This window comes from Eptesicus fuscus, chromosome 4 (genome assembly GCF_027574615.1).
Source record: "Eptesicus fuscus isolate TK198812 chromosome 4, DD_ASM_mEF_20220401, whole genome shotgun sequence".
Lineage (NCBI taxonomy): Eukaryota > Metazoa > Chordata > Mammalia > Chiroptera > Vespertilionidae > Eptesicus > Eptesicus fuscus.
In genome coordinates, this window is record NC_072476.1 from 10,087,882 (window position 1) to 10,112,844 (window position 24,963).

General features: G+C 46.4%; 1 protein-coding gene across 1 annotated transcript in view; it reads left to right on the forward strand.

The window, feature by feature from the left end:
* Positions 1-24,963, forward strand: part of RAB11FIP3 (RAB11 family interacting protein 3) — a 98,455-nt gene that overhangs the window by 57,723 nt on the left and 15,769 nt on the right. The window contains exons 3-7 of the mRNA XM_054714565.1: positions 3,462-3,553; positions 13,770-13,981; positions 17,913-18,062; positions 20,898-21,032; positions 24,233-24,268. Coding sequence (XP_054570540.1) covers positions 3,462-3,553; positions 13,770-13,981; positions 17,913-18,062; positions 20,898-21,032; positions 24,233-24,268 — 625 coding nt within the window. The remainder of the gene's footprint in view (positions 1-3,461; positions 3,554-13,769; positions 13,982-17,912; positions 18,063-20,897; positions 21,033-24,232; positions 24,269-24,963) is intronic.

Consider the following 24,963-nt stretch of genomic DNA (forward strand, 5'->3'; position numbering starts at 1 on the left):
ATAATTACTAAATGCATAAATGCTTGAATTTTCATAATTGTTGAGGGAAAGCATCGTTGTTTAAATTGAGAGAGCTCTTTAGAAACTGGACGGAGTAGCCATGTGTCCAGCTATTGCTCTGTGGTAAGGGTCCTTCAACATTCATTCTCCCTTTCCCAATATACTGGCTGTCATAGTGACTTCACACCATTGACCCTTCAGAACCTGGCTGGGGGATGTGGAGGGCAGCGTTTTTCCCACATAGTCCAGTTTCCAAAGAAGAATGTTCTCTAGCCAAGGAAGCTGGTGATGACCATTTCAAAGTACTCTCCCCACGAGCGTCCAGGGAGGTTTGCTCTTCCATTTGACCTTCAAAGACTTCACTCTCCTTTTTAAATAAGTGACCGATGTTGTGTTAGATTATGTGAAATATATTGAATAAGTAACTGATACATTTTAAATAGGTACCATTGTGATCTGTTTTCTGCTCACACTTTGACTCCAATGTGTGGGTTTTCCTCACCAAGCAATTCTCTAATTCTCTGCAGATCCCACCTAGGTGTCTTACAATTTAATTCGTTCTGACGTCAACTGCCCAGAGTTAGCGCAGACCCCACAGGTGCCCAGGTTACCCACACTTCTGTTTGACACAGCTCCTTCCTCAGGTTTGATAATGTGCTATAATGGCTCGTAGAACCCAGGGAAACACTTTAGTTCTGTCACCAGTTTATTATAAAGGTTACAATGAACAGCCAGATGAAGAGGTATATAGGGCAGGTCTGGAGGGTCCACAATGTAGGGGCTTCTGTCCCTGTGGAGTTTGGGATGTGCTATTCTCCCCATATGATGATGTGTTTACTAACCCAGCTCTCTGAACTCCCTCATTTTGAGAAGTCGGGGTGGAACTGAAATCCAGCCCTCTAATCACAAGGTCGGTTCCCTAACCAACCCCCATCCTCCAAGAGTCACCCTCATTAGTTTAAACCCAGGTAAGGCAGAAAGGGGCTTGTTAATGAATGACAATGGATGCTCTTTCCATCCCATCTCAAGGAAGTTCCCAGAGTTTTAGGAGCTCTGCATCAGAACTGAGGATAAAAACCAAATAAATATTTATTTATGATATGACAGTATACAGTAGTGAGGCAACATCAGGAAACATAATTCCATAGCTTGCACGCTCTTTGGAAAGTGTTAGGCCTGAACAGGGTCAGGAGACTGTGGAAACCAGTACCTTTTCTTTGTGGGAATTGGTTGTTTGAAAAGTGATGTTTCTATTGCTGACGTCAGAATTATAGCCTGTCCATCATGAAAAGATTGCTTTTCTTTTTAACTTTTTCTTATCGATATACACTGAGTGGCCAGATTATTATGACCACCTGACGTTTGTAGGCACATTAGCCGTACACTGCATCGTATGGGATACGGAAGCCGAAGGCCTGTTCGAACACCTTTGCTGTCTGCAGTTACCAAGATAAAACGTCTCCAATTCGCACAGGAACACAAGGATTGGACAGTCGAGCATTGGAAAAAAGTCATGTGGTCCAATGAATCACGTTTCCAGTTGCATCATGCAGATGGCAGAGTGAGAATTTGGCGGAAACAGCATGAAAGCATGCACCCCACATGCATGAGTACAACCCTTCAAGCTAGTGGGGGCAGTGTTATGGTTTGGGGCATCTTTTCCTGGCATGATTTGGGCCCTTTAATTGGTGTGGAACAACGTCTGAATAGCACAACATACCTAAGTATTGTTGCTGATCAAGTTCATTCTATCATGTTGATGGCGTATCCCAATGGAGATGGCTTCTTCCAGTGCACCATGCCACGGTGCTCGTATTGTGCAGGAGTGGTTTCAAGAACACGAGGGAGACTTTACCTTGCTTAGGTGGCCCCCACAACCACCAGATCTCAATCCAATTGAGTATTTGTGGGACGAAGTTAAAAACCATCAGGCACTGGTTCCACAACCATCAAATCTCACAGAACCGGACAATGCTATTCATCAGGCATGGTGTCAGATTCCTTGCATCACCTTTCAACATCTCGTGGAGTCAATGCCAAGAAGAATCACCGCAGTATTGAAGGCAAAAGGTGGCCCAACGAAGTACTGATGGGGTGGTCATAATAATCTGGCCACTCAGTGTATATAAAAGCCTAAGTGACCAACCAATCAACCGGTAGCTATGATGCACACTGACCACCAAGGGGCAGACGCTCAACACAGGAGCTGCCGAGCGACAGCAACTTTGCAGAGTGCCCTCTCGCACTCCAGGACCCTTTGGGGGTTGTTGGACTGCTGGTTTCAGCCCGATACCTGCAGGCCAGGCCGAGGGACCCCACCTGCCGGAAGGACCCCACTCACTTCGCAGACGTTGCCCCAGGGACGGCCAGCCAGGGACGGACTGCAGGAGGTTGGCTCCAGGGCATGTCCGGCCCATCTTGCCCAGTCCCGCCCCGCTGGCCACCTTCTAATTAATTTCCTTTCAATGTGCACGAATCTGTGCACTGGGCCTCTAGTTATAAAATAGAACATATATTGTAGAAGATAAAGTTAAGCGAAAAAAGAAGAAAGTAAAAACTGCCTGTGAGTCCAGCACTGAGGACAAGGTGTTATCTATAATAATAAAAGCCTAAGCGACCATCGCAACCCAATGAACAACGGAACAGGCTGTGTGGGGAGACTAGGCCGGCAGAGGGGTTAGTGAGGGGCAACCACACGACTGAGCAGCAGGCTGCGTGGGGGGTTAGTGCGGGGTGACCAAATGACCGAGCAGCAGGCTGAGTGGGGCGACCAGGCCGGCAGGGGGGTAAGTGAGGGGCGACCAAACGACCAAACAGCAGGCTGTGTGGGGTGACCAGGCCAGCAGTGGGGGGGCAGTGGGGGGGGGGCAGTTAGGAGCAATCAGGCAGGCAGGTAGGTGAGCAGTTAGGAGCCAGTGGTCCCGGATTGTGAAAGGGATATCTGACTGCCCGTTTCAGGCCTAAACTGGCAGTTGGACATCCCCCTGAGGGGTCCTGGATTGGAGAGGGTGCAGGCTGGGCTGAGGCGACCCCTCTCCTCCCCCCCACGCATAAATTTCATGCACCGGGCCTCTAGTTTTGGTAATATTTCATTATACTCACTCCTCCCCAAATATGTACAATTTTTTAAAAAATTAAATCTGGCATCTAATACTTTTTTTTTTGGCATCTAATACTTTTTAAAGCTGTGAGCGGTGTCACAGAGCTAGTATCATGCTCTTTCTCTTTTACAATGTTGTCCAGCTCTTTTAAGAAGTAATTTCCATTTGGCCTCCACACCGCTGCCTAAGAACTCTGGCACAAAGTGTTGTTTCAGTCGGAGACCTGCTTTCCTATCCTAACCTCTCTTCCTCCCAGGTTTCTCATAGCCAGTCCAGGCTCCATTGGCCATTCACATCATTTCCCCCTTGACCTCTCTGTGGTCTGGGTTTCCTGCTAAGTTTGGGTCTTCTCTCCCACAGATTCTGATGGCCAGCTGTGCAGCATCGTACCTGCCCAGGACGAGGAGCCGCAGGCCTGCCCTGATGAGTTCGAGGACTTTGTTACCTTTGAGGCAAGTGGCTTTCACAAGAGAGCTGAGATGGAACTTGATGTTATGCCTACTTCTCTGTGCAATCTTACGTCCTGCTTCACTTGGTGGTTCCCTGGCTGTTTATATAGGAAATGGCTGGAAGGGCAGGAAAGGACACACTCTGCAGCCCTGTGTACACTGTGGGGGGCACTGTGGTTGGTGGGCTTTGGGGGGCTCCTGGCTCCAGCACACAGTCGATAGGTGTCTACTCTGAGTGTCACATACTTGAGACCCTTGACAAGAGGCGCCCTTAGATTGTTAGTAGAGTGACACGCTGAGCAGTTAGGACTCTCTGGTGAGATTGTCACCTGTCAGGCCAGAGCAGGGGACTCATTTTGAGGTTTTTATTTTATCACATTTCAAACCACTTTCTGGGTCTACTAGAGACCTCTGATTAATGCCTTGCTTTACTCTGCCCTTTACCCCCAGAAGAAGCCAGGGTTGCTATGGTTACATGGTGTTGCTGGTAATTGTGGGTGATTTTTCCAAGGTTTGGGGAAGGTCTGTGAGACAGACCACTATCACTGTGTCCCACTAGTTGGAGAGGTGGGCTGGGGCAGGTGCTGGGAGAGTCCAGGTGGCTGAGTCTGGACTTTTTAAAAATATACTGGAGCCGAAACCGGTTTGGCTCAGTGGATAGAGCGCCAGCCTGTGGACTGAGGGGTCCCAGGTTCGATTCTGGTCAAGGGCATGTACCTAGGTTGCGGGCACATCCCCAGTGGGGGGTGTGCCAGGAGGCAGCTGATCGATGTTTCTCTTTCATCGATGTTTCTAACTCTCTCTCCCTTCCTCTCTGTAAAAAAAATAAAATATATTTAAAATATATATATATATACTGCAAACTCCTGAGTCCTTGAAGTCCGTGGTGGCCACTGCCAGCCCCTCAGCCTCTGTTGCCCAGTGAGGGGAGCAGGGTTAGGCTGTGACCCACTGGGCTTGAAGCCCTGCACATGAGTCCTCTGAGCCTCAGCTCCTTTGTGAAATGAGGGGGTTGCACAGAATAGTTTCTGAAATTCCCTCTGAATATTAACTCCTCAGAATTGCACTGCTTTCCTTCTCTGTCTCGTGTCCCTCCTGTGAGGAGCTGCCCCAGGTATTGGTGACCCCTCAGATAAATGTAGGCTCACTTCCTGATTATCATTTCTGCCAGCACAGACACCCGCTCCCCCCCAGGCCACCTGGGCATGTTCATCCTTCACAGCTTTGTCCTAGAGTACCAGCTGAGCCTGAGCCCCCCCAAAGGCAGGAGCCACCGCTTTTTGTCCCCTGTGTGCATCCTGGGTGTGACTGGGCAGTGCCAGGCCCAGTCCTGGCATGTGGAGGCCAGTACCCAGATGCGACTTGTACTGACTGCAAGGCACAGTGTGGCCAGGTGGGGGACCCCGGGTGTGCATGACTCTGATGTGTCAGCTTTCAGATGAACTGCCAGCCCCTGTGACTGAAGCGGCTGCTTACAAGGCCTGAGTAGGAAGGTTCTGTGAGGTTTGACACATCTTGAATTTTCCAGGAATGCAGCTAGACCAGGGGGAGAGCCTTCCTTTTTTGTTTGGAGCATCTGGAGAATTGCCTTCCCAGCAGTATGGCAGGATCCTGTTACTAATGTCGTCAGCACTGAATCCTTATCATGTCTCAAGAGCATACGCTTTGTCATCAGTGTTTTTGTTTCATTCCTCTCTCATATTTCTGCTAGGACATTACATCATTTAAAAAAAACATTTTATGTGTAGTGGATTGAATGATGGTCCCTCAAAGGTACATCCACCCAGAACCTGTGCCTCCACCCCTCCTACCAGTCTCTACGCAGTCTCCACTTTTGGTCCTCAGGTATCAGGGTTCTCTCCTGCGAGTTTTTCGTTGATTAATCAGGAAGTTTTTCTGTATTTTAATAGTAATACCAGTTTGTTCCTGGGAGCATGTCCGTGCAGCATGCACTTATGCTGCTGCCATTTTTCCACCCAGAACCTGTGAATGTGACTCTATTTGGAGAAAGGGAAGAGTCTTTTCAGATGTAATTGAGTTAAGGACCTCAAGATCAGATAGATCATGCTGAGTAGAGTGTCCTTAGAAGAGCTTTTAAAGGGAGATGACACAGCGGGGAGAAGGCAATATAAAGGTGGAGGCAGAGGCTGGAGGGATGCAGCCACAGGCCGGAAGGACCACCAGGGGCCTACAGAGGCTGGAAGGGACAGGAAGGGAGAATTCAGCCCTTCTGACACTTTGATTTCAGACTTCTGGTCTCCAGAACTGTCAGAGAATACACGCCTATTGTTTTAAGCCACCCAGTCTATGGTAATTTGAGATAGCAGCCCTAGGAAACTAATACAGTGATTACTCAGGATCGTAAAAGGCATCAATACATTTTGTACTTAAAGTTCTCTTTTGGTACAAAAGAGTGAGCCACTGCAGTGGGCTGCCTCCCCTGAAACCTGGGTAGAGCAGGTAGGGGTGCTGTTTGACCATGACCCCGTTTTGTCCTCTGAGTGGGTGAATCGCCCTCTCAGCCCACATGACTGTGGCCCTCCCGTCTCTGTGGTTGCTTCCGTCCTGGGGTGTGCCAGCTCCCACCTCTTGCATTTCGATGGCATGGTGGGAACCTGACATTTCAAAGAGTATGCCAAAGGAATGCTTCTCAGGTTTTTGAATCCTAATTTTTTTAGAATGGAGGAAATTTTTTAAAGTTCTTCTTTTTGTTACTTAAAATTAATACACTTTATATTTTAGCAGTTTTAAGTTTACAGAAAATGGAGCTGATAGGCAAAGAGTTCCTGTCACTCGCCCCTCACACACACACACCAACACAGTTTTCTTCCTCATGAACATTTGCCTTAGTGGGGTACATTTGTTAAAACTGATGAACCAATATTGATGCATTTTTATTAACTAAAGTTCATAGTTTACATGCGGGTTCACTCTTGTGGTGTACAGTCTGTGATTTTTGACAAATGTTCAATGTCATGTATCCACCGTTATAGTATCATACAAAGTAGTGTCACTGCCCTAACAATTCTCTGTGATCCCATGCGTCACTCCCCCTACCCACCCACTAGCACCCAGCACCACTGATCTTTTATTTGTCCCCATGGTTTCGCCTTTCCAAGATGTCACATAATCACATAGTTGGAATCCTACAGTGTATGGCCTTTACTGGCTGGTTTCTTTTGCTTAATAATATGCATTTAAGATTGCTCCATGTCTTTTTATGCTTTTTAAGGTTTTTAGATGTCATTTTTAGGGGAGTGAAACTAGGTATTGTGAAACTTATAGAAAGATTGCTCTCTTTTTAAAAAAATGCCAGTACATTGTATAGACTTTAAAAGTCCAATAAAGCCCTGACCGGTTTGGCTCAGTGGATAGAGTGTCAGCCTGCGGACTGAAGGGTCCCAGGTTCGATTACAGTCAAGGGCATGTACCTTGGTTGCGGGCACATCCCCAGTAGGGGCTGTGCAGGAGGCAGCTGATTGACGTTTCTCTCTCAGCGATGTTTCTAACTCTATCCCTTTCCCTTCCTCTCTGTAAAAATATCAATAAAATATATATATTTTTAAAAAGTCCAATAAAAATATGAGTGCATTACATCCAAATACCACATTTGGAGATCCTCTGCTGGAGATCTTCAGAGATAGGCCTTTTATTGATTTTTCTGGCTGGGCACACGACAGTGTTGGTCAGGGGACCCTGTTGCAGGGAACTATTGATGGGCTGCTGCTTCTGGTCCTTTTCCTGCCAGGGCTATTCAGTGGGTTCCGTAGCTCCCAGCATTTCCCTGAGCATCCCTTTGGCTTGTCGCTTGTAACAGAATTCCTAGGAGAAAGTCACTGATGTGGCATGTCTGAGAAGGGAAGAAGTGAGGAAGTGACTTAGGCTTATCACTGACGTTCAGGGAATGAGAGGAAAGCTGCTCGTCTGAGAATCTGAATGAGGTGGATGGAGTGCTGGAGGCCTACAGGGGATGATCTTGTGTACCAGGATTTCTGGAAGGGGATGGGAAAGGCATGGAACGGGCACAAACAGAACTGATAAGAATTGTCCCTGCTGTACCTCCTCTGTTCCTCCCTCCTTCTCCCACTATCAGCAGCTAGAGAAAAGAGCTGCCTTAATAAAATATAACAGGGAAATGTGTCTTTTGTACAAACTGTTATCTGAAAGGTTAGAGAGTCAAAAACAAAAGCCATTCTGTTTTGAGATGTGACTGTTTGTTAAGAACCTAGCAAGGGCACTTCCTGAACTTTGCTCCTACCTCCACACCCCCACACCCACCACCGCCACAGCAGGTTTAACAGAGCATGTCTGGGAGCAGGTTAAACTTTTTCCCTGGTAGTGGTGTTCCTTCAGGTGAACACACAGGTTTGGCAGAAACCCCAGCACAACTTGTCTGTTGAGAGTCTGGACGGAAGGCCCTCGCACTTCTGATATGATGGGGAAGCTGTCTCCAAGAGTGTGCCCTGGCTGGAGCTGGTGCGGGCTCGCATCTGAGGGTAAGAGGAGGCTGTGTTGTGGTGGGACAAGTCTCACACCATGCCCAGCAGTTAGTTTCCCTCTGAGGGACCACAACCTGGAGAGTGGGGACCCCAGGCAGGGTTGGCCACACATGAGTTCCTTGCTGGTGGCTCTGTATGCAGCCTTCCTTATCTGTCTGTTGACAGATTGTTTGTTAACTGGTGAAGGTGCCATTAACACGTAAAGTTTTCTAAGATGCACAAGAGTTCATCTTAACATGTGTAATTTGTAAACATTTTTATAGTTGGTGGCATAGACTTGTGGGCTTCTGGGGAAAGCTAGGTCCTGTCTAGTGGCAAATATGAATGGGTGGGGCATGTCTGTGAGCTGCTCTTATGTTTTGTCTAGTAGACTGTGGGTGAGCATGCACCATGATCTAAGATGACTTTCTGCCTGTCTTGAAAAGTAGGTGTTCACCCAGCTGCCCTGGAAAACTCCCTGCTGGCTGACATTTGTTCGGGACAGCTTTGACCAATAGAAACTGACCCTCAGGGGCTGCACAGGTGGGGCAGCACCTGGGAAATGAGCTGTCCCTCTCCTGGCTGTTTGACCCTCCCTGGGTGCTCATGGAGCCGACCAGTCTCTTGTCCCCTTTGGGCTGCTGTCGTGCCCTTGGTCTGTGTAGGGAGCTCCAGATGAGAGGCTGTTTACCAATACCCTCACCAGGATGTCTGCATATTTATAGCTGTGCTGTGGGGACGGACCTTCACCATCCCATTTGTTTATAATTTTGGGCAAATTAAGATGTAAGTGCAAACCCAAACCCTTTTGTGAAGTGGTGAACAGTATTCATCAGTGTACGACTCATTTGGTGCAGGGGAACAGGTTTGCTTTAGAAAGGAGGGTGAAGGTGGGAGAGTGTTTGCCCTCCTCTGTCTGTTTAAAAGGTGGGGAGATGCCCAGAATGGAGTGTGTAAGTGCCTGGCTTGAAACAGTCGAGTTTCATAGCTTCTGCCTCATTGTTTCTGTGTCAGTGGAGAACTATTTCCATTCTGGCCAAGCTCCAAGGGGGTTTCAGCTGCAGCCCCAGTCTCAACTGCACGAGTGATGGCAGTTACTTTCAGGTGAAATAAACAGGCCCAAGTGCCCGGACCTTCTTTCCTGGAGAGAAATGCTGGGTGCTGAGTTGATTTGCTTATAGATGCTGAGCTGCCATCGAGGGTCCATGCAGCCCAGAGAAGAGCATCATGCATCTGTTAGAAGCGCTGGTTGGTTGGCTTTTTTTAAAAAATCCTTACCTGAGGATATGTTTTCTATTGATTTTTAGAAAGAGTGGAAGGGAGGGTGAGAAGGAGGGTGGGGGGAGGGAGAGAGAGATCGATTGGTTGCCTCCCATATGCTCCCCAATCAGGGCTGGGGATTGAACCTGCAACCCAGTTACATGCCCATGACCTGGAATCGAACCCACGGCCCTTCAGTGTGCAGGCTGATGCTCTAACCACTGAGAACACCAGCCAGGGCATGGTTAGCTTTTTTTTTTTTTTTTAATATTTTTATTAATTTTTTACAGAGCGAAAGGGAGAGGGATAGAGAGTAGAAACATCGATGAGAGAGAAACTGATCAGCTGCCTCCTGCACAGCCCCTACTGGGGATGTGCCCGCAACCAAGGTACATGCCCTTGACCGGAATTGAACCTGGGACCCTTCAGTCCGCAGGCCGACGCTCTATCCACTGAGCCAAACCGGTTAGGGCATGGTTAGCTTTTTAAAAGCTGACCTTAACAGTCAAGTTCTGGCCCTGACTGGGTAGCTCAGTTGTTGGTTAGAGCATCATCCTGATGCCCAAAGTAGTGGGCTCAATCCCTAGTCAGGGCACATAAAAGAATCAACAATGAATGCATAAATAAGTAAAACAACAAATGAATGTTTCTCTCTCTCTCTCTCTCTCTCTTTTTCTCTCTCTCTCTCTCTCTCTCCCAAATTCATCAGTGGAACAAAAAATTGATGTTTTTCTCTCCCTCTTCCTTTCTCTTTCTCTAAAATCAATCAATAAATTTAAAAAAAAATTTTAAGAGTCAAATTCTGTTTCCCACAGAAAACTATTACAGAGGGTATCTGGGGGGCCCTCGATAGCCCTGTATAGTGAGGATTAGGGCGTGTGGGCCCTGCCTGCTTCCTCAGTCTGAGGACTGAGGTTGAGGTGGGGGAGGTCCATGGGATCGTCCTGCAGGTAAGGAGCAGTGCTCTTGTAGGGGTTTTCAGCTGAATGCTGAATAGCTGACTGGTCTTTGCCATCATCATTAGAAATGTGTGGGGTCTTCCTAGTGCCCTTGGGTGGTTCTTGGGTAGTATCCCATGCAAGTGATCAGTGCCATCTGGGTAGCCGGTTAGCAGCCATACCTCAGAGGACATCAGGAATTGACTGGATTTTGTGCCTTCTTGGTTGTGTTCCCCTTCTAGCTACCCCCTGACATAGGGGCATTTCCTTCCCAGCTCAGGTAACTCATCTCTGCCTATGCTACCTGCAGAACAAGCACAGAGCCAGCCTGCTCAGGGATGATGAGTAGAACTAGAGCCTCTTGAAGTGATTTCCTGGTTTCAGATTTTGAAGTGAACTTAGTTGCCATAGATTCCAAGGAAGATTGGATTTTCTGTTAAAAACATAAGTAACATCCATTCCCTATTTTATTCTGGCCTTACAAGCAGCTGGCAGGGATTCCACCCACCAGTAACACATGAACTCCAGTTTTTCATTTTCTGTTTCGGTACCTGCCTTTGTGGTCTCTCTTGATCCATATGGTTACAACCTATTGAGAGCAGCATTTACAACACCCCCTCCCCCCCCCCTTTTTAAAATATATTTTATTGATTTTTTAGAGAGGAAGGGAGATAGAGAGTTAGAAACATCGATGAGAGAGAAACATCGATCAGCTGCCTCCTGCACACCGCCCACTGGGGATGTGCCCGCAACCAAGGCACATGCCCCTGACTGGAATCGAACCTGGGACCCTTCAATCCGCAGGCTGATGCTCTATCCACTGAGCCAAACCAATCAGGGCATACAACCCCCCTTTTACAAATGAGACCACAGGGCTCAGAGTGGTTGAGCCCCAGTTCCGTGCTAAATGGCTGGTAGACAGCAGATCGAGGATGGAGCTGGGCCTCTCATGAGCCACACCAGGCTCCTACTGGCTCGGCCAACGTCCTTTGCCCCTCTTGCATGGGGCAAGGAGCCTCGGGGGTGCAGCTTTGTGAGGCTTTCTAGTTGCCCCCAAATGTAGCCAAGGACTGTGACTTTTTGTTACCCTAGCACATCTGAGCAGACTGTCCACCAACTGTGATACCTGAACCCGAGTACAAAGTGCACTTCTCCCCAGCTACTCTCTGAAATCTTACCTGTTTGTAAATTGTTAAACTTGGGATCTTTTAAGCATGACATGTTGGCTACATTTCTTAGCCAGTGCGATTGTGTTTTAATTAGAGCTGAGATTATAAACTGAAAATGGCCTGTTTCACAGTTCTTTAGTTTTAAGTTAATTTGTACAGTCCACAGATACTTCCTGCCTGCTGTGTGCCGGACCTGTGCTAGGTGCTAAGTCCGCATGGGTAAAAATAAAGATATATTTAGTGGGAAAGCAGACATTTAACCAGTGAACATAATTAATTGGTTAAAAATTTGATTAATTAGCATATTTTTATTGATTTTTTTACAGAGAGGAAGGGAGAGGGATAGAGAGCTAGAAACATCGATCAGCTGCCTCCTGCACACTCCCCACTGGGGATGTGCCCGAAACCAAGGTACATGCCCTTGACTGGAATCGAACCTGGGACCTTTCAGTCCACAGGCTGATGCTCTATCCACTGAGCCAAACCGGTTAGGGCTAATTAGTATTTTTTTTTAAAGTATTTTTATTGATTTCAGAGAGGAAGGGAGAGGGAGAGAGAGAAACATCAGTGATGAGAGAGAATCTTCGATCAGCTGCCTCCTGCATGCCCCCTACTGGGGATCGAGCCTGCAACCTGGGCATGTACCTTTGACCAAAATCGAACCTGGGACCTTTCAGCCCACAGATGGACGTTCTATCCACTGAGCCAAACAGGCTATGGCAATGGAGTTAGAGCACGTAATTGAATTTCATTGCCATAGCCTGGAACATACATAATAGGTATTCATGATACCTTTTTGAATTTTTCTTTTTTTAAAATCCTCACCGGAGGATATGTTTTTATTCATTTTTTTAGGGAGAAGGAGAGAGAAAACATCTCTTGGTGGCCTCTCATACCCACCCTGATCAGGGATTGAACCTGCAATCTGGGTGTGACCGGGAATTGAACCAGCAATCCTTTGGTGCACCAAATGATGTCCAACCAACTGAGCCACCCTGGCCAGGGCTTCATGGTGACTTTTCTGTGAAAAAAAATTTTTTTAAAGAATAGTTTATTGCCTGGCCGGTGTGACATAGTGGTTGAGCGTCGACCTGCGAACCAGGAGGTCATGGTTCAATTACTGGTCAGGGCACATGCTCAGGTTGTGGGCTCAGTCCCCAGTGTGGAGCATGTGGGAGGCAGCTAATCGGTGATTTTTTTCTTATCATTGATATTTCAATCTCTCTCTCCCTCCCTTCCTCTCTGAAATCAATAAAAAAAGATATATATATATACATACACACACACACACACACACACACACGTATTTTTTTTTTTTTAGAATAGTTTCTTGATTGTTAGAAAGAGAGAAACATTGATGTGAGAGTATGCCCCCAACCTGGAATCGAACCAGCGACCTTCTGTTGCATAGGACAATGCCCAACCAACTGAGCCACACGAGCCTGGGCTTCATGGTGATTTTTAAATTAAAAGGCATATTCTTACACTATGAATGCTAATTCTTAGATATAAATAATTCTAATGCTAGAAGCCACAAAATGGGTGATTGTTCTGGGATATACCATGTGTTGAGAAGCTTTATATCTTTTTTAAGTATAATTATTAACTAACTTTAAAAACCACTCCAGCCTTGGCCAGTATGCATACGCTCAGTTGCTTGAGCGCCATCCCATACACCAAAAGGCCGCCAGTTCAATTCTGGTAAGGACACATGCCTGGGTTTCAGGCTTGATCCCCAGTATGGGGGCGTGTAGGAGGCAATCAAAGTTTCTCACATCTGTGTTTCTCTCCCTTTCCCTTCCTCTCTCTAAAAAAAAATAATAAATAAATAAAAAATATATATATATACATATATATATATTTAAAAAATTACTTCAGTAGTTTCTGTACTTGGACATACTGTCTATGTTTCATTTTAAAACAATATTAAATTGTTTTGTAAGCTAATGTTTCTGCTTAGAAATATAGTAGGGACTTTTCTCATGTGTGAGAGCTCCCCCCCTCCACGTGGTCATTTTGACTTCCGCAGCAGCAGTGTGTTATGTTTGGTGTTGGGGTTTTTTGTTGTTGTTGTTTTTTAATATATTTCATTGATTTTTTACAGAGAGGAAGGGAGAGGGAGAGTTAGAAACATCGATGAGAGAAAAACATCAATCAGCTGCCTCCTGCACACCCCCAACTGGGGATGTGCCCACAACCAAGGTATATATGCCCTTGACCAGAATCGAACCTGGGACCCTTGAGTCCTTAGGCCGATGCTCTATCCACTGAGCCAAGCCAGTTAGGGCGGTGTTGGGGTTTTTTGCACCAAATGCCACACATGGACATTGTTATTTCCAGGGTGCCAGGACTGACTCTTGGCACTCTCTTTTAGGCCAATGAGGTAACAGACAGCGCATACATGGGCTCCGAGAGCACCTACAGCGAGTGCGAGACCTTCACCGATGAGGACACAAGCAACCTGGTGCATCCTGAGCTACAGCCTGAAGGGGACATGGATAGTGCGGGCGGCTCAGCCATGCCCTCTGAGTGCCTGGATGCCCTGGAGGAGCCTGGCCATGGTGCTCTGCTGCTGCTCCCCGGCAGGTCTGTAATCCACCCCAGCACGGTCTGGATGTTGTGCATAAATGTGTCTGATGGGCAGATTCAGTTCATGTAGGGGTTTAAGTCAGAGTGTTTAGAATCATCACAGGATGTGGGAGAGAATGTGGACCCTGCACAATGGCCCTGAGCCATCTCCTGGTCACAGCTGACTTCCCTGTCAGGAGATGCCCCTCCTGCTGACAGCAGATTATAGTGGTTATAAACGCTGCACAACTTCTTGGGCCACAGAAGTAGGAATTCTAGGAAAAAACATTAACTTGGTCTTTTGGATTTTTGCCATCACAATTCTTGTAAACCAGGCAAGACACAACATTTAGTAAATGTCTTCTGTCAGGGTCTTAGAACCTCATCTTTATGGCATCCCTAATCAGACCTCCTGTTTCCCCCAACCACTCCTGGTGCCCCAGTGCATTTGAGGACCAGTGAGAGAAAGGGGAGGGGTAGGAGAGGTGCCCATGGCCCATGTGGACCTGAATGACAGCTTATGGTTTTTCCCTCTGCTACTTAGGAAGCCACCATGCTTAGCAACCTTGGAAGTGGTTGGGTTTTATTTTCAGCTTATTTTATTTTATTTTTTGTTTGGTCCTCACAGAGTTTTTCATTTTTTCCTCTTTAATTGAAGTATTATATAATGACATGCAAGTGTACCTGTCATAACAGTACAGACATGCCACATAGGAGACCCTTCCAGCTCCCTCCCAGGTGCCCTGGCTTTTGTTGTTGTTGTTAATCCTCACGCGAGGATATTTTTTCCATTGATTTTTGATAGCGTAGAAGGGAGGCAGGGAAGGAGGGAGAGAGAGAAAGAGAGTGAATTATTGATGTGTTGATGTGAGAGAGACACAACGATTGGTTGCTACTGGGGTTGGGGATCAAACCCAGGTACGAGCCCTTGACCTGGAATGGAACCCACAATCCTTCAGTGTGCAGACCTATGCTCTATCCACTGAACAACACTGGCCAGGGCCGCCCTGGCTTTTTTGTTGTTGTTAATCCTCACCCGGGATATTTTTTCATTAATTTTTAGAGAGTGGAAAGGAGCGGGAGAGAAAGAGAGAGAGAAACATCGATGTGAGAGACAGACGTTGCCTCCCACATGCCAGGATTGAGCCTGCAACCAAGGTATGTACCCTTGACTGGAATCGAACCCACGACTCTTCAGTCCGCGGGTAGGTACTCTACCCACTGAGAAAACCGGCTAGGGCCACCCTGGTTTTTATTTTTTTGTATTTTTTTATAGATTTCACAGAGGAAGGGAAAGGGAGAGAGAGAGAGAGAGAGAGAGAGATAGAAACATCAATGGTGACTGAGAACCATTGATCGACTGCCTCCTGTACACCCGCTACTGGGGATTGAGCCTGCAACCAGGGTATGTGCCCTTGACCGGAATCGAACCCAGGACCCCTCAGTCCTCAGGCCATAGCCACTGAGCCAAACCAAGTAGGGCCACCCTGGCTTTTTAATGGCAGTATCGCTCTTCCTGGTTTTGTACCTTAAGATTGAAATATCTTTTACACCTGATTTCTTTCCCTTCATATTGTAGTTATGAGGTTTATTCATATTTTTGTGCACAGCTATAAATCATTTACTTTATTAGTAGAGTATTACATTGTATGAATATGCTGCAGCTTTTTAATTTACTGTTGGGATGTACTTTGGTTTTATGACTAAAGCTGCTGTAAACATTACATGTCTTGCCGAAACCGGTTTGGCTCAGTGGATAGAGCGTCTGCCTGGGGACTGAAGGGTCCCAGGTTCGATTCCGGTCAAGGGCATGTACCTTGGTTGCGGGCACATCCCCTGTGGGGGGTGTGCAGGAGGCGGCTGATCGATGTTTCTCTCTCATCGATGTTTCTAGCTCTCTATCCCTCTCCTTCCTCTCTGTAAAAAAATCAATAAAATATATTTGAAAAAAACCAACAAACATTACATGTCTTAATAGTGCATCTGGAGCACACATGTTCAGCTTTAGAAGTTATTTACTTACTGGTGGTTACAGTCAGGGCCTATAGTAGTTAACATGCCAGTGCTGTGGGTTCTGGTTGCTCCCCGTCCTCGGCAACACTTGGCACAGCCTGCTTTTTTCATGTCTGCTTTCTGGAGCACATGGAGTATAATGTTGGTGTGGGATCGCTCTTACTAGCATTTCCCAGGTGCCTCATGAGGATGAGCACCTTTTGTATCTTTTCTTGCCTTTATGCCTATTTGGAGATCCTCTTTTGTGAAGTTGCTGCTCATGTCTTTTACCCACTTTGTAAACATTTTCTGTAAAAAGCCAGATAATAAAACTTTTTTGGGCTTGTAGGCCATATGGTCTTGCTGACTGCTGTTCACCTGTGCTGTTGAAGTGCAAAGTGGCACATAAGTAGGTGGGATTTGGTCTCTCAACTTCTGTTGGTCCTGGGGTCTTTTCCTTACTGATTTGTAGCAGTTCTTTATATATTTTAGATGAGTCCCTTAACCTGTATGTGTTTTGCAGATATCTTTTTTTTTTTTTTTAATAAGAGAAAGTTTGTTTAGAAAGTCACAGAGGTAGAAGTGAGCCCTAGAAGAAATGGGCTCAGGAAACAAGTTATAGCAAAAGAAGGGCCCTTAGAGCTTAGGAGAGACAGAGAGACAGAGATGGACTTGAGAGAGGAAATAGGGAGGAGAGGTTCCAGTGTGCTGGGGGCTGGGGGGGGAGAGGGAGGAAGATGAGCTCACCCTGAAGTAAGCAGGGGGTGGGGAAAGACGCTGGCGTGCTCTGTAGAGAGTCTCACAGATATCTTTTTTCTACTTTGTAGGTTGCCTTTTCGGTTTCTTGGTGGTGTCTTTAAGGAACAGATGTTTTTAATTTGCTATATAGTCCATTTTATCTGTTTTTCTTTTGTGGTTAGCACTTCTGTGTTCTGTTTGAGAAATTTTTGCTTACCTCCACATCACTATAATGTTTACTTCTGCTTTTCTTTAAAAGCCTATTATTTCGCCTTCATATTCAGATCTTGTGAGAAATAGCTCACCTGTCTGAATTTCAAATGATGGACTCGGAAACTGAAGCATGGCGAAAATGAGACCTTTAATACACTCTTGAGTGTGGGCGTCCATTGTACAGGCTCACACGTGGGACAGGGAACACAGCCTATATATTTATTATTTTAAAAAAATATTTTTATTGATTTCAGAGAGAAAGGGAGAGGGAGAGAGAGATAGAAACATCAATGATGAGAGAGAATCATTGATAGGCTGCCTCCTGCACACCCCCTACAGCCCCAGGCATGTGCCCTTGACCGGAATTGAACCTGGGACCCTTCAGTCCACAGGCCAATTCTCTATCCACTGAGCCAAACCGGCTAGGGCACAGCCTATTTACTTAGTCCCTCCTCCGGTTCCTCATTGGCTGAGCACTACGAGATCACCCGTTTCCTCATATGTCACCTAGGTCTTGCTGTCTGTCATTGGGCCATTTAAAAAAATTGGGCTGAGGCCTTTCTAGCTGACTCCACCTCCCCTGTCCAGCTGAGGCAGACCCTTGGAGAGGGTTTCCACCATAATGCTGGCCCACGTGCAGTTCTTTGTTCCTACATCCTCTTCCCTCCTCCCCACATTCTGCTTGCCTTGGGGAAATCCAGCAAATTCCATCAGAAGCCGACCATGCTGGAGATGGATCACAGAGGTCCATTTCTTACAGATCTGTTATCTCTCCTTTTTGTGTATGATGTGAGGTAGGAATAATTTTCCCCATATTGATACCCAAACGACTCAGCCTTATTTTGGAAAGATTCCTCCTTCCTCCTGTGCAGGTGTCACCTTGGTCCCATGAGGTGCCTACTAGAACATTCGAACTCATTTCTGCTGGAAAGCGCTCGTCACACCTTCAGTTCTAGGGCTGTCATGGCCCTGAGCATGATGTGTCTTTTCTGTTTTGCCTTTTCAGATCCCACCTACACAGCCAGTCTGTCGTCACGGTGATAGGTGATGAGGAGCATTTTGAGGACTATGGTGAGGGCAGTGAGGCAGAACTGTCCCCAGAGACCCTCTGCAATGGGGAGCACGGCTGCAGAGACCCTACTTTTCTCACCCCCAGGTAATGCATCCCTGCACTGGCGCACGTGTCCTCCTCCCTCTCACCCCATAGTTAGTTGTGGGGAAGTTTCCCCTTTTGGTTCATAAATTGGTAAGAGAGAACTTGTTTCATTCATTGTAATATAACTAAAATACACAGTCAAAATTTTATTTTTATGCCTCAGTCAAAGTTAGCTGAAGTTTTTCTCATCCACTTATATCCCCAGATTGCTCCACGTTTCTGAGGCTTCAGCTGAACCACGTGGCACAGAGCCTGTGTTGGGATACTCAGCTTTGTGGGTTCCTTAGCCACCAGTTGTGATCTCATTATGGTTGGTAGCTGGCTTTGAGGGAAGCTATATGAATGTGTGCATGTATGTATAAGAGAGCATGTAAGTTCTGCTCTCTGTTTTACACTAGATCCTCAGACCTTATTCCTCTTGTAGCTAAAAATATGTACCCTTTGACCAGCCTCTGAGGGCGCCTTGAACATCACAACCAATTCTTTGATTCATTTCCTTATAATTATCTGACCTCCCCAAACTGTCTGGAAAGTTCTGGCTTTCACTGAAATATCTAAAGGGTGAGATCCATGCTTATGGATCTAGCTACTCCCAGCTGTCCTTCCTCTCGGGAAGCCCTGGGACAAAGCCAGCACTTGTATCCAAACAAGGGGTCTAAATGGGCCTGGCAGCCTTCACTGGGGGCGGCACATCAGAGAACATGTCTTCTCTTCAGGTGAGATCCCTGCCTGGCTGAACAGACTGCACTTCAGTCACCTCTCTCATTTGCACCCGGTTCTTGAAATTCTCCATCTTTGCTAACAGCAAAGGCCGAGTATCTTGAAACCGGCAACTGCAAGATTCTTCCTTTGCCCAGACTGTAACCCACACCTAGAAGACCTGGGTGGGAGCCAGTGCTGGGTGGTCTGCCTGACGGGGTCCCCCCTTGCTTTCTTCATGTGCTATCTCCTAAGCTGCCCACCAGCGTGGGGATAGGAGCCTTTCAAAGGCATCTCTAGGAGTGTGAGTGAGTGAAGTGGTAGCTTTCTTTCAGTGGCTCTCCTCTTCCCGTATGCACACTTGTGTTGGTGTTGAAATCAAGGCCAAAGGTCTTGGCATTGCTCAGTGTGCATTTCTGTCCTGTTTTGGTAACCTCTTCCTATTTGTTTAGTTTGTCTCTGTCTCTTGTCCAGTGTCTCACTGATTTTTGTCTCAAGTGTGACTTTTATGCTACAATTGATGTTTCACTTTAAACTTTTTCTTTTTTTTAAAAAAAAAAAGTATTTTTATTGATTTCAGAGGAGAAGGGAGAAGGAGAGAGAGAGGTAGAAGCATCAATGATGAGGGAGAACCATTGATTGGCTACCTCCTGCATGGCCCCTACTGGGGATCGAGCCTGTAACCTGGGCATGTGCCCTTCACTGGAATCAAGCCGAGGACCCTTCAGTCCACAGGCCAACGCTCTCTCTATCCACTGAACCAAATCAGCCAGGGCCACTTTAACCTTTCTTCAAATTGAACTTCCAAATTGGCTTAAATTTTTTTTTTTAATCCTCACTCAAGGATATATTTATTGATTTGAGGAGAGAGAGAGAGAGAGAGAGAGAGAGAGAGAGAGAGAGAGAGAGAGAGAGAGAGAGAAACATCAGTCAGTTGCCTCCCAACCGGGGATTGAACCCAAAAACTAGTGCCCTGACCAGGAATCGAACCTGCAACCCTTTTGGTGTATGGGCCGATGCTCCAACCAACTGAGTCACACGGCCAGGGCCCAAATTGACTTTTAAAAGCCTGTGGGTCCTCATGCCCCAGGGACATTGCTGCCTTCTGGCCGGTATGTCACCAGTGCCCTGAAAGCCCAGGGAGGCTAATAGAATTCTGACTTTTTAACAAAGGTCTTAAAAAATAACAGAATTATTGGTGATTCATAATTCATGTGTAGTCTTTAATATTGGTGTTTTTTTTGTTTGTTTGTTTGTTTGTAAGTATGTTTTTATTGATTTTTTGAGAGAGGAAGGGGAAGGGAGAGAGAGAGAGAGAGAACATCGATGAGAGAGAAACATTAATCAGCTGCCTCCTGCACAGCCCCTACTGGGGTTGAGCCAAAACCAGGGCATGTTCCCTTCAGGAATTGAACCAGTGACCTCTTGGTGAATGGGTTGATGCTCAACCATTGAGCAACACTGGCCAGGCTTTCTATTGCTTCTTAGAGAGAGTAGAAGAGACAGAGAGAGGGAAAGGGAAAGGGAGAGGAGGACAGAGAGAAAGAGAGAGAAACATTGGTATGAGAGAGACACATAAACTGGTTACCTCCTGCAGGTGCCCCAACAGGGGGTAGGGGGCGAACCTGCAACCCAGGTACGTGCCCTTAACCGGGAATCGAACCCAAGACCCTTTGGTGCGTGGGTCGACACTCTAACCACAGCCATACCGACCAGGGCTGATATTGGTCATTTTCAGAGCGTATTAAAGCAGTTATAGTATAGTAAGTAAAACCTACCTGGAGACATGCTCTGCGCTCACATTGATGAGTGCTTAACCAAGGAGGAAGCAGGTGTCCAGACACTTACTTCTTATTAAGGGTACTTGATGGGCCACTTTGTTTCCTCTGAGCACCTGAGCAGGAAGGAGCAGGTGTGTGGCTGAGCCCCCTGCAACTTGAGCTCGTGTGTGTCATGGGTTGTAGATGACGTTGAGGGAGGTGGGTTTACAGCAGTCTGAAAGTTAAGAGTCAGAATCTTCCACAGCCAGTTACCTGACAATATGCTGTTGCCTGGCCAACTCTAGCTCTGTGTGGAGTCACAGGTAACCTGAACAGTCCTCGCTGTCTCCTGAACTGACACTTCTTGTCTCTCTAGCGCCGACCCGCTTGCCACAAAGCTGCACAGCATCCTCACTGACGAGGCCTTTGAGTTTTACTGTAGCCAGTGCCATAAACAAATCAACCGCCTAGAGGATCTTTCGGCTCGCCTGAATGATCTTGAAAAGAATAGGTAACTGATGTAGTGCCTGGCCTTGCTCTGTGTTCCAGGGTGAGGGGACTCTTGTCCACAGCTGCCCCTGGCTGGTCTGGCCCCAGGTGCCACTCACTTGGGCTAGCAAACTCCGGGGGTGGGGAGGGAGGCTTCCTCTGGAAGTGGTCCTGAATTGAAGATGAGCATGCAGACGGCGGACTCTTCCCTAGCCCTGCCCCTCCCTCCCTGCATGCGTTGAGTCTGTTTGGTGCCCTTCACCCTACTTGCTCCTGTGTGCATGCCGCAGTCTAATCAGCTGCTTCTTTCCCTTCGGGAGGAAACGAGGGAGGAGACGATCTTTAGATGCTATGTATCCTGCATAAGGAAGTCCAGCTCATGAAAGTCTGTTCTTAGAAAGAGATACTTTCTTCATTTTACTAAAAGATTTCTTTAATTGGGAGTCACCTAAAACAGCATGGGAAATTTAAAGTAAGATTTGGTCTTTCAAAACAGATTTGCAGTCAGCTTTCAGGAATGTTGTTTTAAATCAGGTACGCATTCTCTAGGTCAGTGGTCGGCAAACTGCGGCTCACGAGCCACATGCGGCTCTTTGGCCCCTTGAGTTTTTAGCAAAGGCCAGCTTAGGAGTACCCTGATTAAGTTAATAACAATGTACCTACCTATATAGTTTAAGTTTAAAAAATTTGGCTCTCAAAAGAAATTTCAGTCGTTGTAATGTTGATATTTGGCTCTGTTGACTAATGAGTTTGCCGACCACTGCTCTAGGTGAGCCCCTTTCCTGAACTTTCTTTCGTAAGGCTGCCTCAGACACGGTTTCAAGAAGAATCCAGCTTTGCTACCCTGTTTTTAAAACAGGACCCCAGCACGTATTGCTGCTCTCTGCCCTCATCAGTCTGTTCTCTCTCCTCCATCTCCTGGGTCCAGTTTGTGTCAGACCATTTGCTTCCCTTTTCATCCCAGTACCAAATCCCAGCTCAGCTCACAGTTTCAGGAGGAAACAGATCCTTTTGCTGGCTTCTCACAACTTCACAAGCTCCAGTTATAGAAAACATTTTTTGGTATTGACATGCCCATTAAGCTTATTGTTGATTTAGCTGGTCATATGGGCAAGCCCCTGGGTGGGCCACTTGGTATGTGCTGATCAGGGCTGTGGACTCCCAGGCAATAATCCAGAGAGGCTTCTTGGGAGAAGGGGTGGAAGGTTACATAAAAATTGGCAGAAATTTGAACTACCCTGATGTTTTCAGTGTGTTTAGAGTAGTCTTCTAAAAACCGCTTACATATCTTGAGGAGCCTTCCCCTTTAGGGCCTCAGCCAGTGGTCTTTCTGGTGGGTCCTCATGACCTTGGCCCTGTTATACCTGCTGCTCTGCCCCTAGTTCCAATTCCAGTGCGTTTTACATCTTTGACACTTTTTCTTATGTTCTTTGCAACATGCCAACACAGGCTGGAGTCCAGCAAATGCCCAGTTAGGTGGACCCCAACATTTGTGGCCCATTGGCAGCTTCAGAAGGGAGCCTGGTGGATTCCCAGCAGCACTGATGAGAAACTGGAAGTGTTCTTTGAGGGGTGCCTTCCAGGGAGACTTGAGAAAATGTGATGTCTTGTGATCCCAAAGATCCACTGGCCTCTGTTTTAGGGAAAACCAGTTTAACCTCTGTGTTTTACATGGGTGCTCTGGTGAGGGGTCATTTATCCTTTTCATATGAAGACTTACCTTCCTGTTAAGTAGGTTCCAGTACAGGTATGTCATCTCTTATTCTCTGAAGATTTTTGACATAGAAATGATTTTTCCCCATATGGAGACTCTGTCCCAGGACTGCCATGGTCACTTCTGCTAGGCTTTGTGGGGCAGATAATAGACTGGGACGTGGCTAGTACGGCCAGCAAGTCTAGTGGGGTCTCACCTCCAGTTTCAGCCATCCATTCCCTAAGAAAGACTCTACCAAGGTTGGTTAATATAACATTAAAGTTATTATTATGGTCAGGACACAGCTGTCAGTCATTTTCCCCTAAACACTCAGTTAAAGATATCTGAGTCTTGCCTGTTGCTGTCCATGGAATTGCCTCAAAATAAATGTATTTGGTCATGGTTTGTGGAAGATAAAAGGTGATATAATCCAAAATGTATGTGGAAGCTTTGACATCAGATACAATTTCTACTCAGTGAACTTCAGAAGATGCTAATAGCTATCATATTTTCCAGGTACCTGGGAGCCTCTGTAAAAACAATTAATTTTACAAAACTGTTGTAGATGTCTGCTTTACCCAGAGGCATATTTTCAAATTATAAACCCAGTCACTAGGCTGCCAGTCTACTCCCTGAGAGTTTGGTTAAGTTATGGCTAACTATAATAAGGGGTCAGCCTGTAAGAGTAGAGAGAACTTGGAAGAATGTAGGAATAGCATCTATATGGAACAGCCAGCCCACCCACCTCCCCCAGGGCTGAGATCCGACCCTGCCGTAGAAGGTGTAGCCATGGCAAACTGGATGGCAAATATGCCACTGTGGTGCCTCACAGATGGGGGGCTGTGAGAGGCGATGGGGATGCGACTTTTTTGGGATCTACCATCTAGAACTTGCTGGAAATCTGCTCTCTGGCTGCCAGGAAAGCTATTCGTTGGGAGGAGTCTCACCAGAAGTACTTTGCTACAAAACTGCCGTAGGATGTGTCAGGAGAAGCTGCTGGGCATTGGGTGCTGCTGGGTGCTGGCACCAGGGAAGCTGTCCAGGTGGGATTTTGGAGTGTGAAGTATTAGTGCCTAAGTTAAAATCGATGACAACACTTTGCTATTACAAACAGGCCCATGTTATGTTTCATGTGGGGGCCCACTGTATGGAGGGTAATTGGCTTCAAAAGCATTTGGGATGTCGCATTGGCCAATAGCTTGGACCCAGTGCAACCAGCTGGAGGGTCCAGACACGGGGGTCGGCCTCTGAACTGAGGTCTGATTGTGGATCTATTGGAAGTTTCTTTGGGGCGTGAAATAATAACAGTTTGCTGAGTCCTTGACAAGCCCCTGAGATTGCTCCCATGTTCCTGGATGTTTTGCTGAGTGGGCCTTTCTATGCATGGAGCTGGCCTGGCAAGCACGGTGCTGCATGCCTATGGACGCACCCCCATCCCCATATCTCTTCAGCCTGAATTTCCTGTTTCCTCCCGTTCCTCCCTGTCTGTTCTCTGACACGATTTTCCTGTTTATTTTGATTTTGCACAGTCCAACGAAGCGGCTCTCCAGCAAGAAGGTGGCAAGGTAGGAAACCATTGGTTATTTATTGAGATGTTCTTCTGAAATGTCTCACTAATTATAGCTCTTTTCAAAAACATGTTTAGAAAATACTATTTTCCAATGTATTGTTTTTTTAAACTTTTGAAAGTTGCTTTTCATGGTTCGAGATTAAAAATAGTTCAAGGGGATGGATTGTCAAAATAATTTTCAAAGCTGTGGATTGGGACCTGAATTTGTGACCAGGAAGTTTATGTTGAAAGTGTTTGACATCCCTTCTGTTTTATTGAGTATTCACCAACAAGGTCCAGAAGGGGTCCCGTATCTCCATATCTGCTGTAGAGAGAGTCTATGAGGGGCCTGATTTCACAGAGTCAGAATATGATGGAGTCCAGGTCTGCACCCTCACTGGTTCCCCAGGGTTAGAAGAGGAAGGAGATGTGCCTAATTCTGGGTTTCTAAAGAACACATTTCTGTGATCATTTCTTCATTCTTCAGTTTTAGATACTGTTTATTGGCTTCCTACAGCGAAAGATGACAGCACATACCTTTATCCTCTCCCCTTCTATGCTAGTTCTAAAAACAATTTTCACAGGGTTTATAAGAATTCTCTATAGGAACCATGTACTATATTTCCTTTTTAAGACAAGTCATTGTTTCTCCTGGAGTCAGTGATTGTCTTCATGTTTTTATTTGCTTCATCTTTTAGTTATTTATTTTTA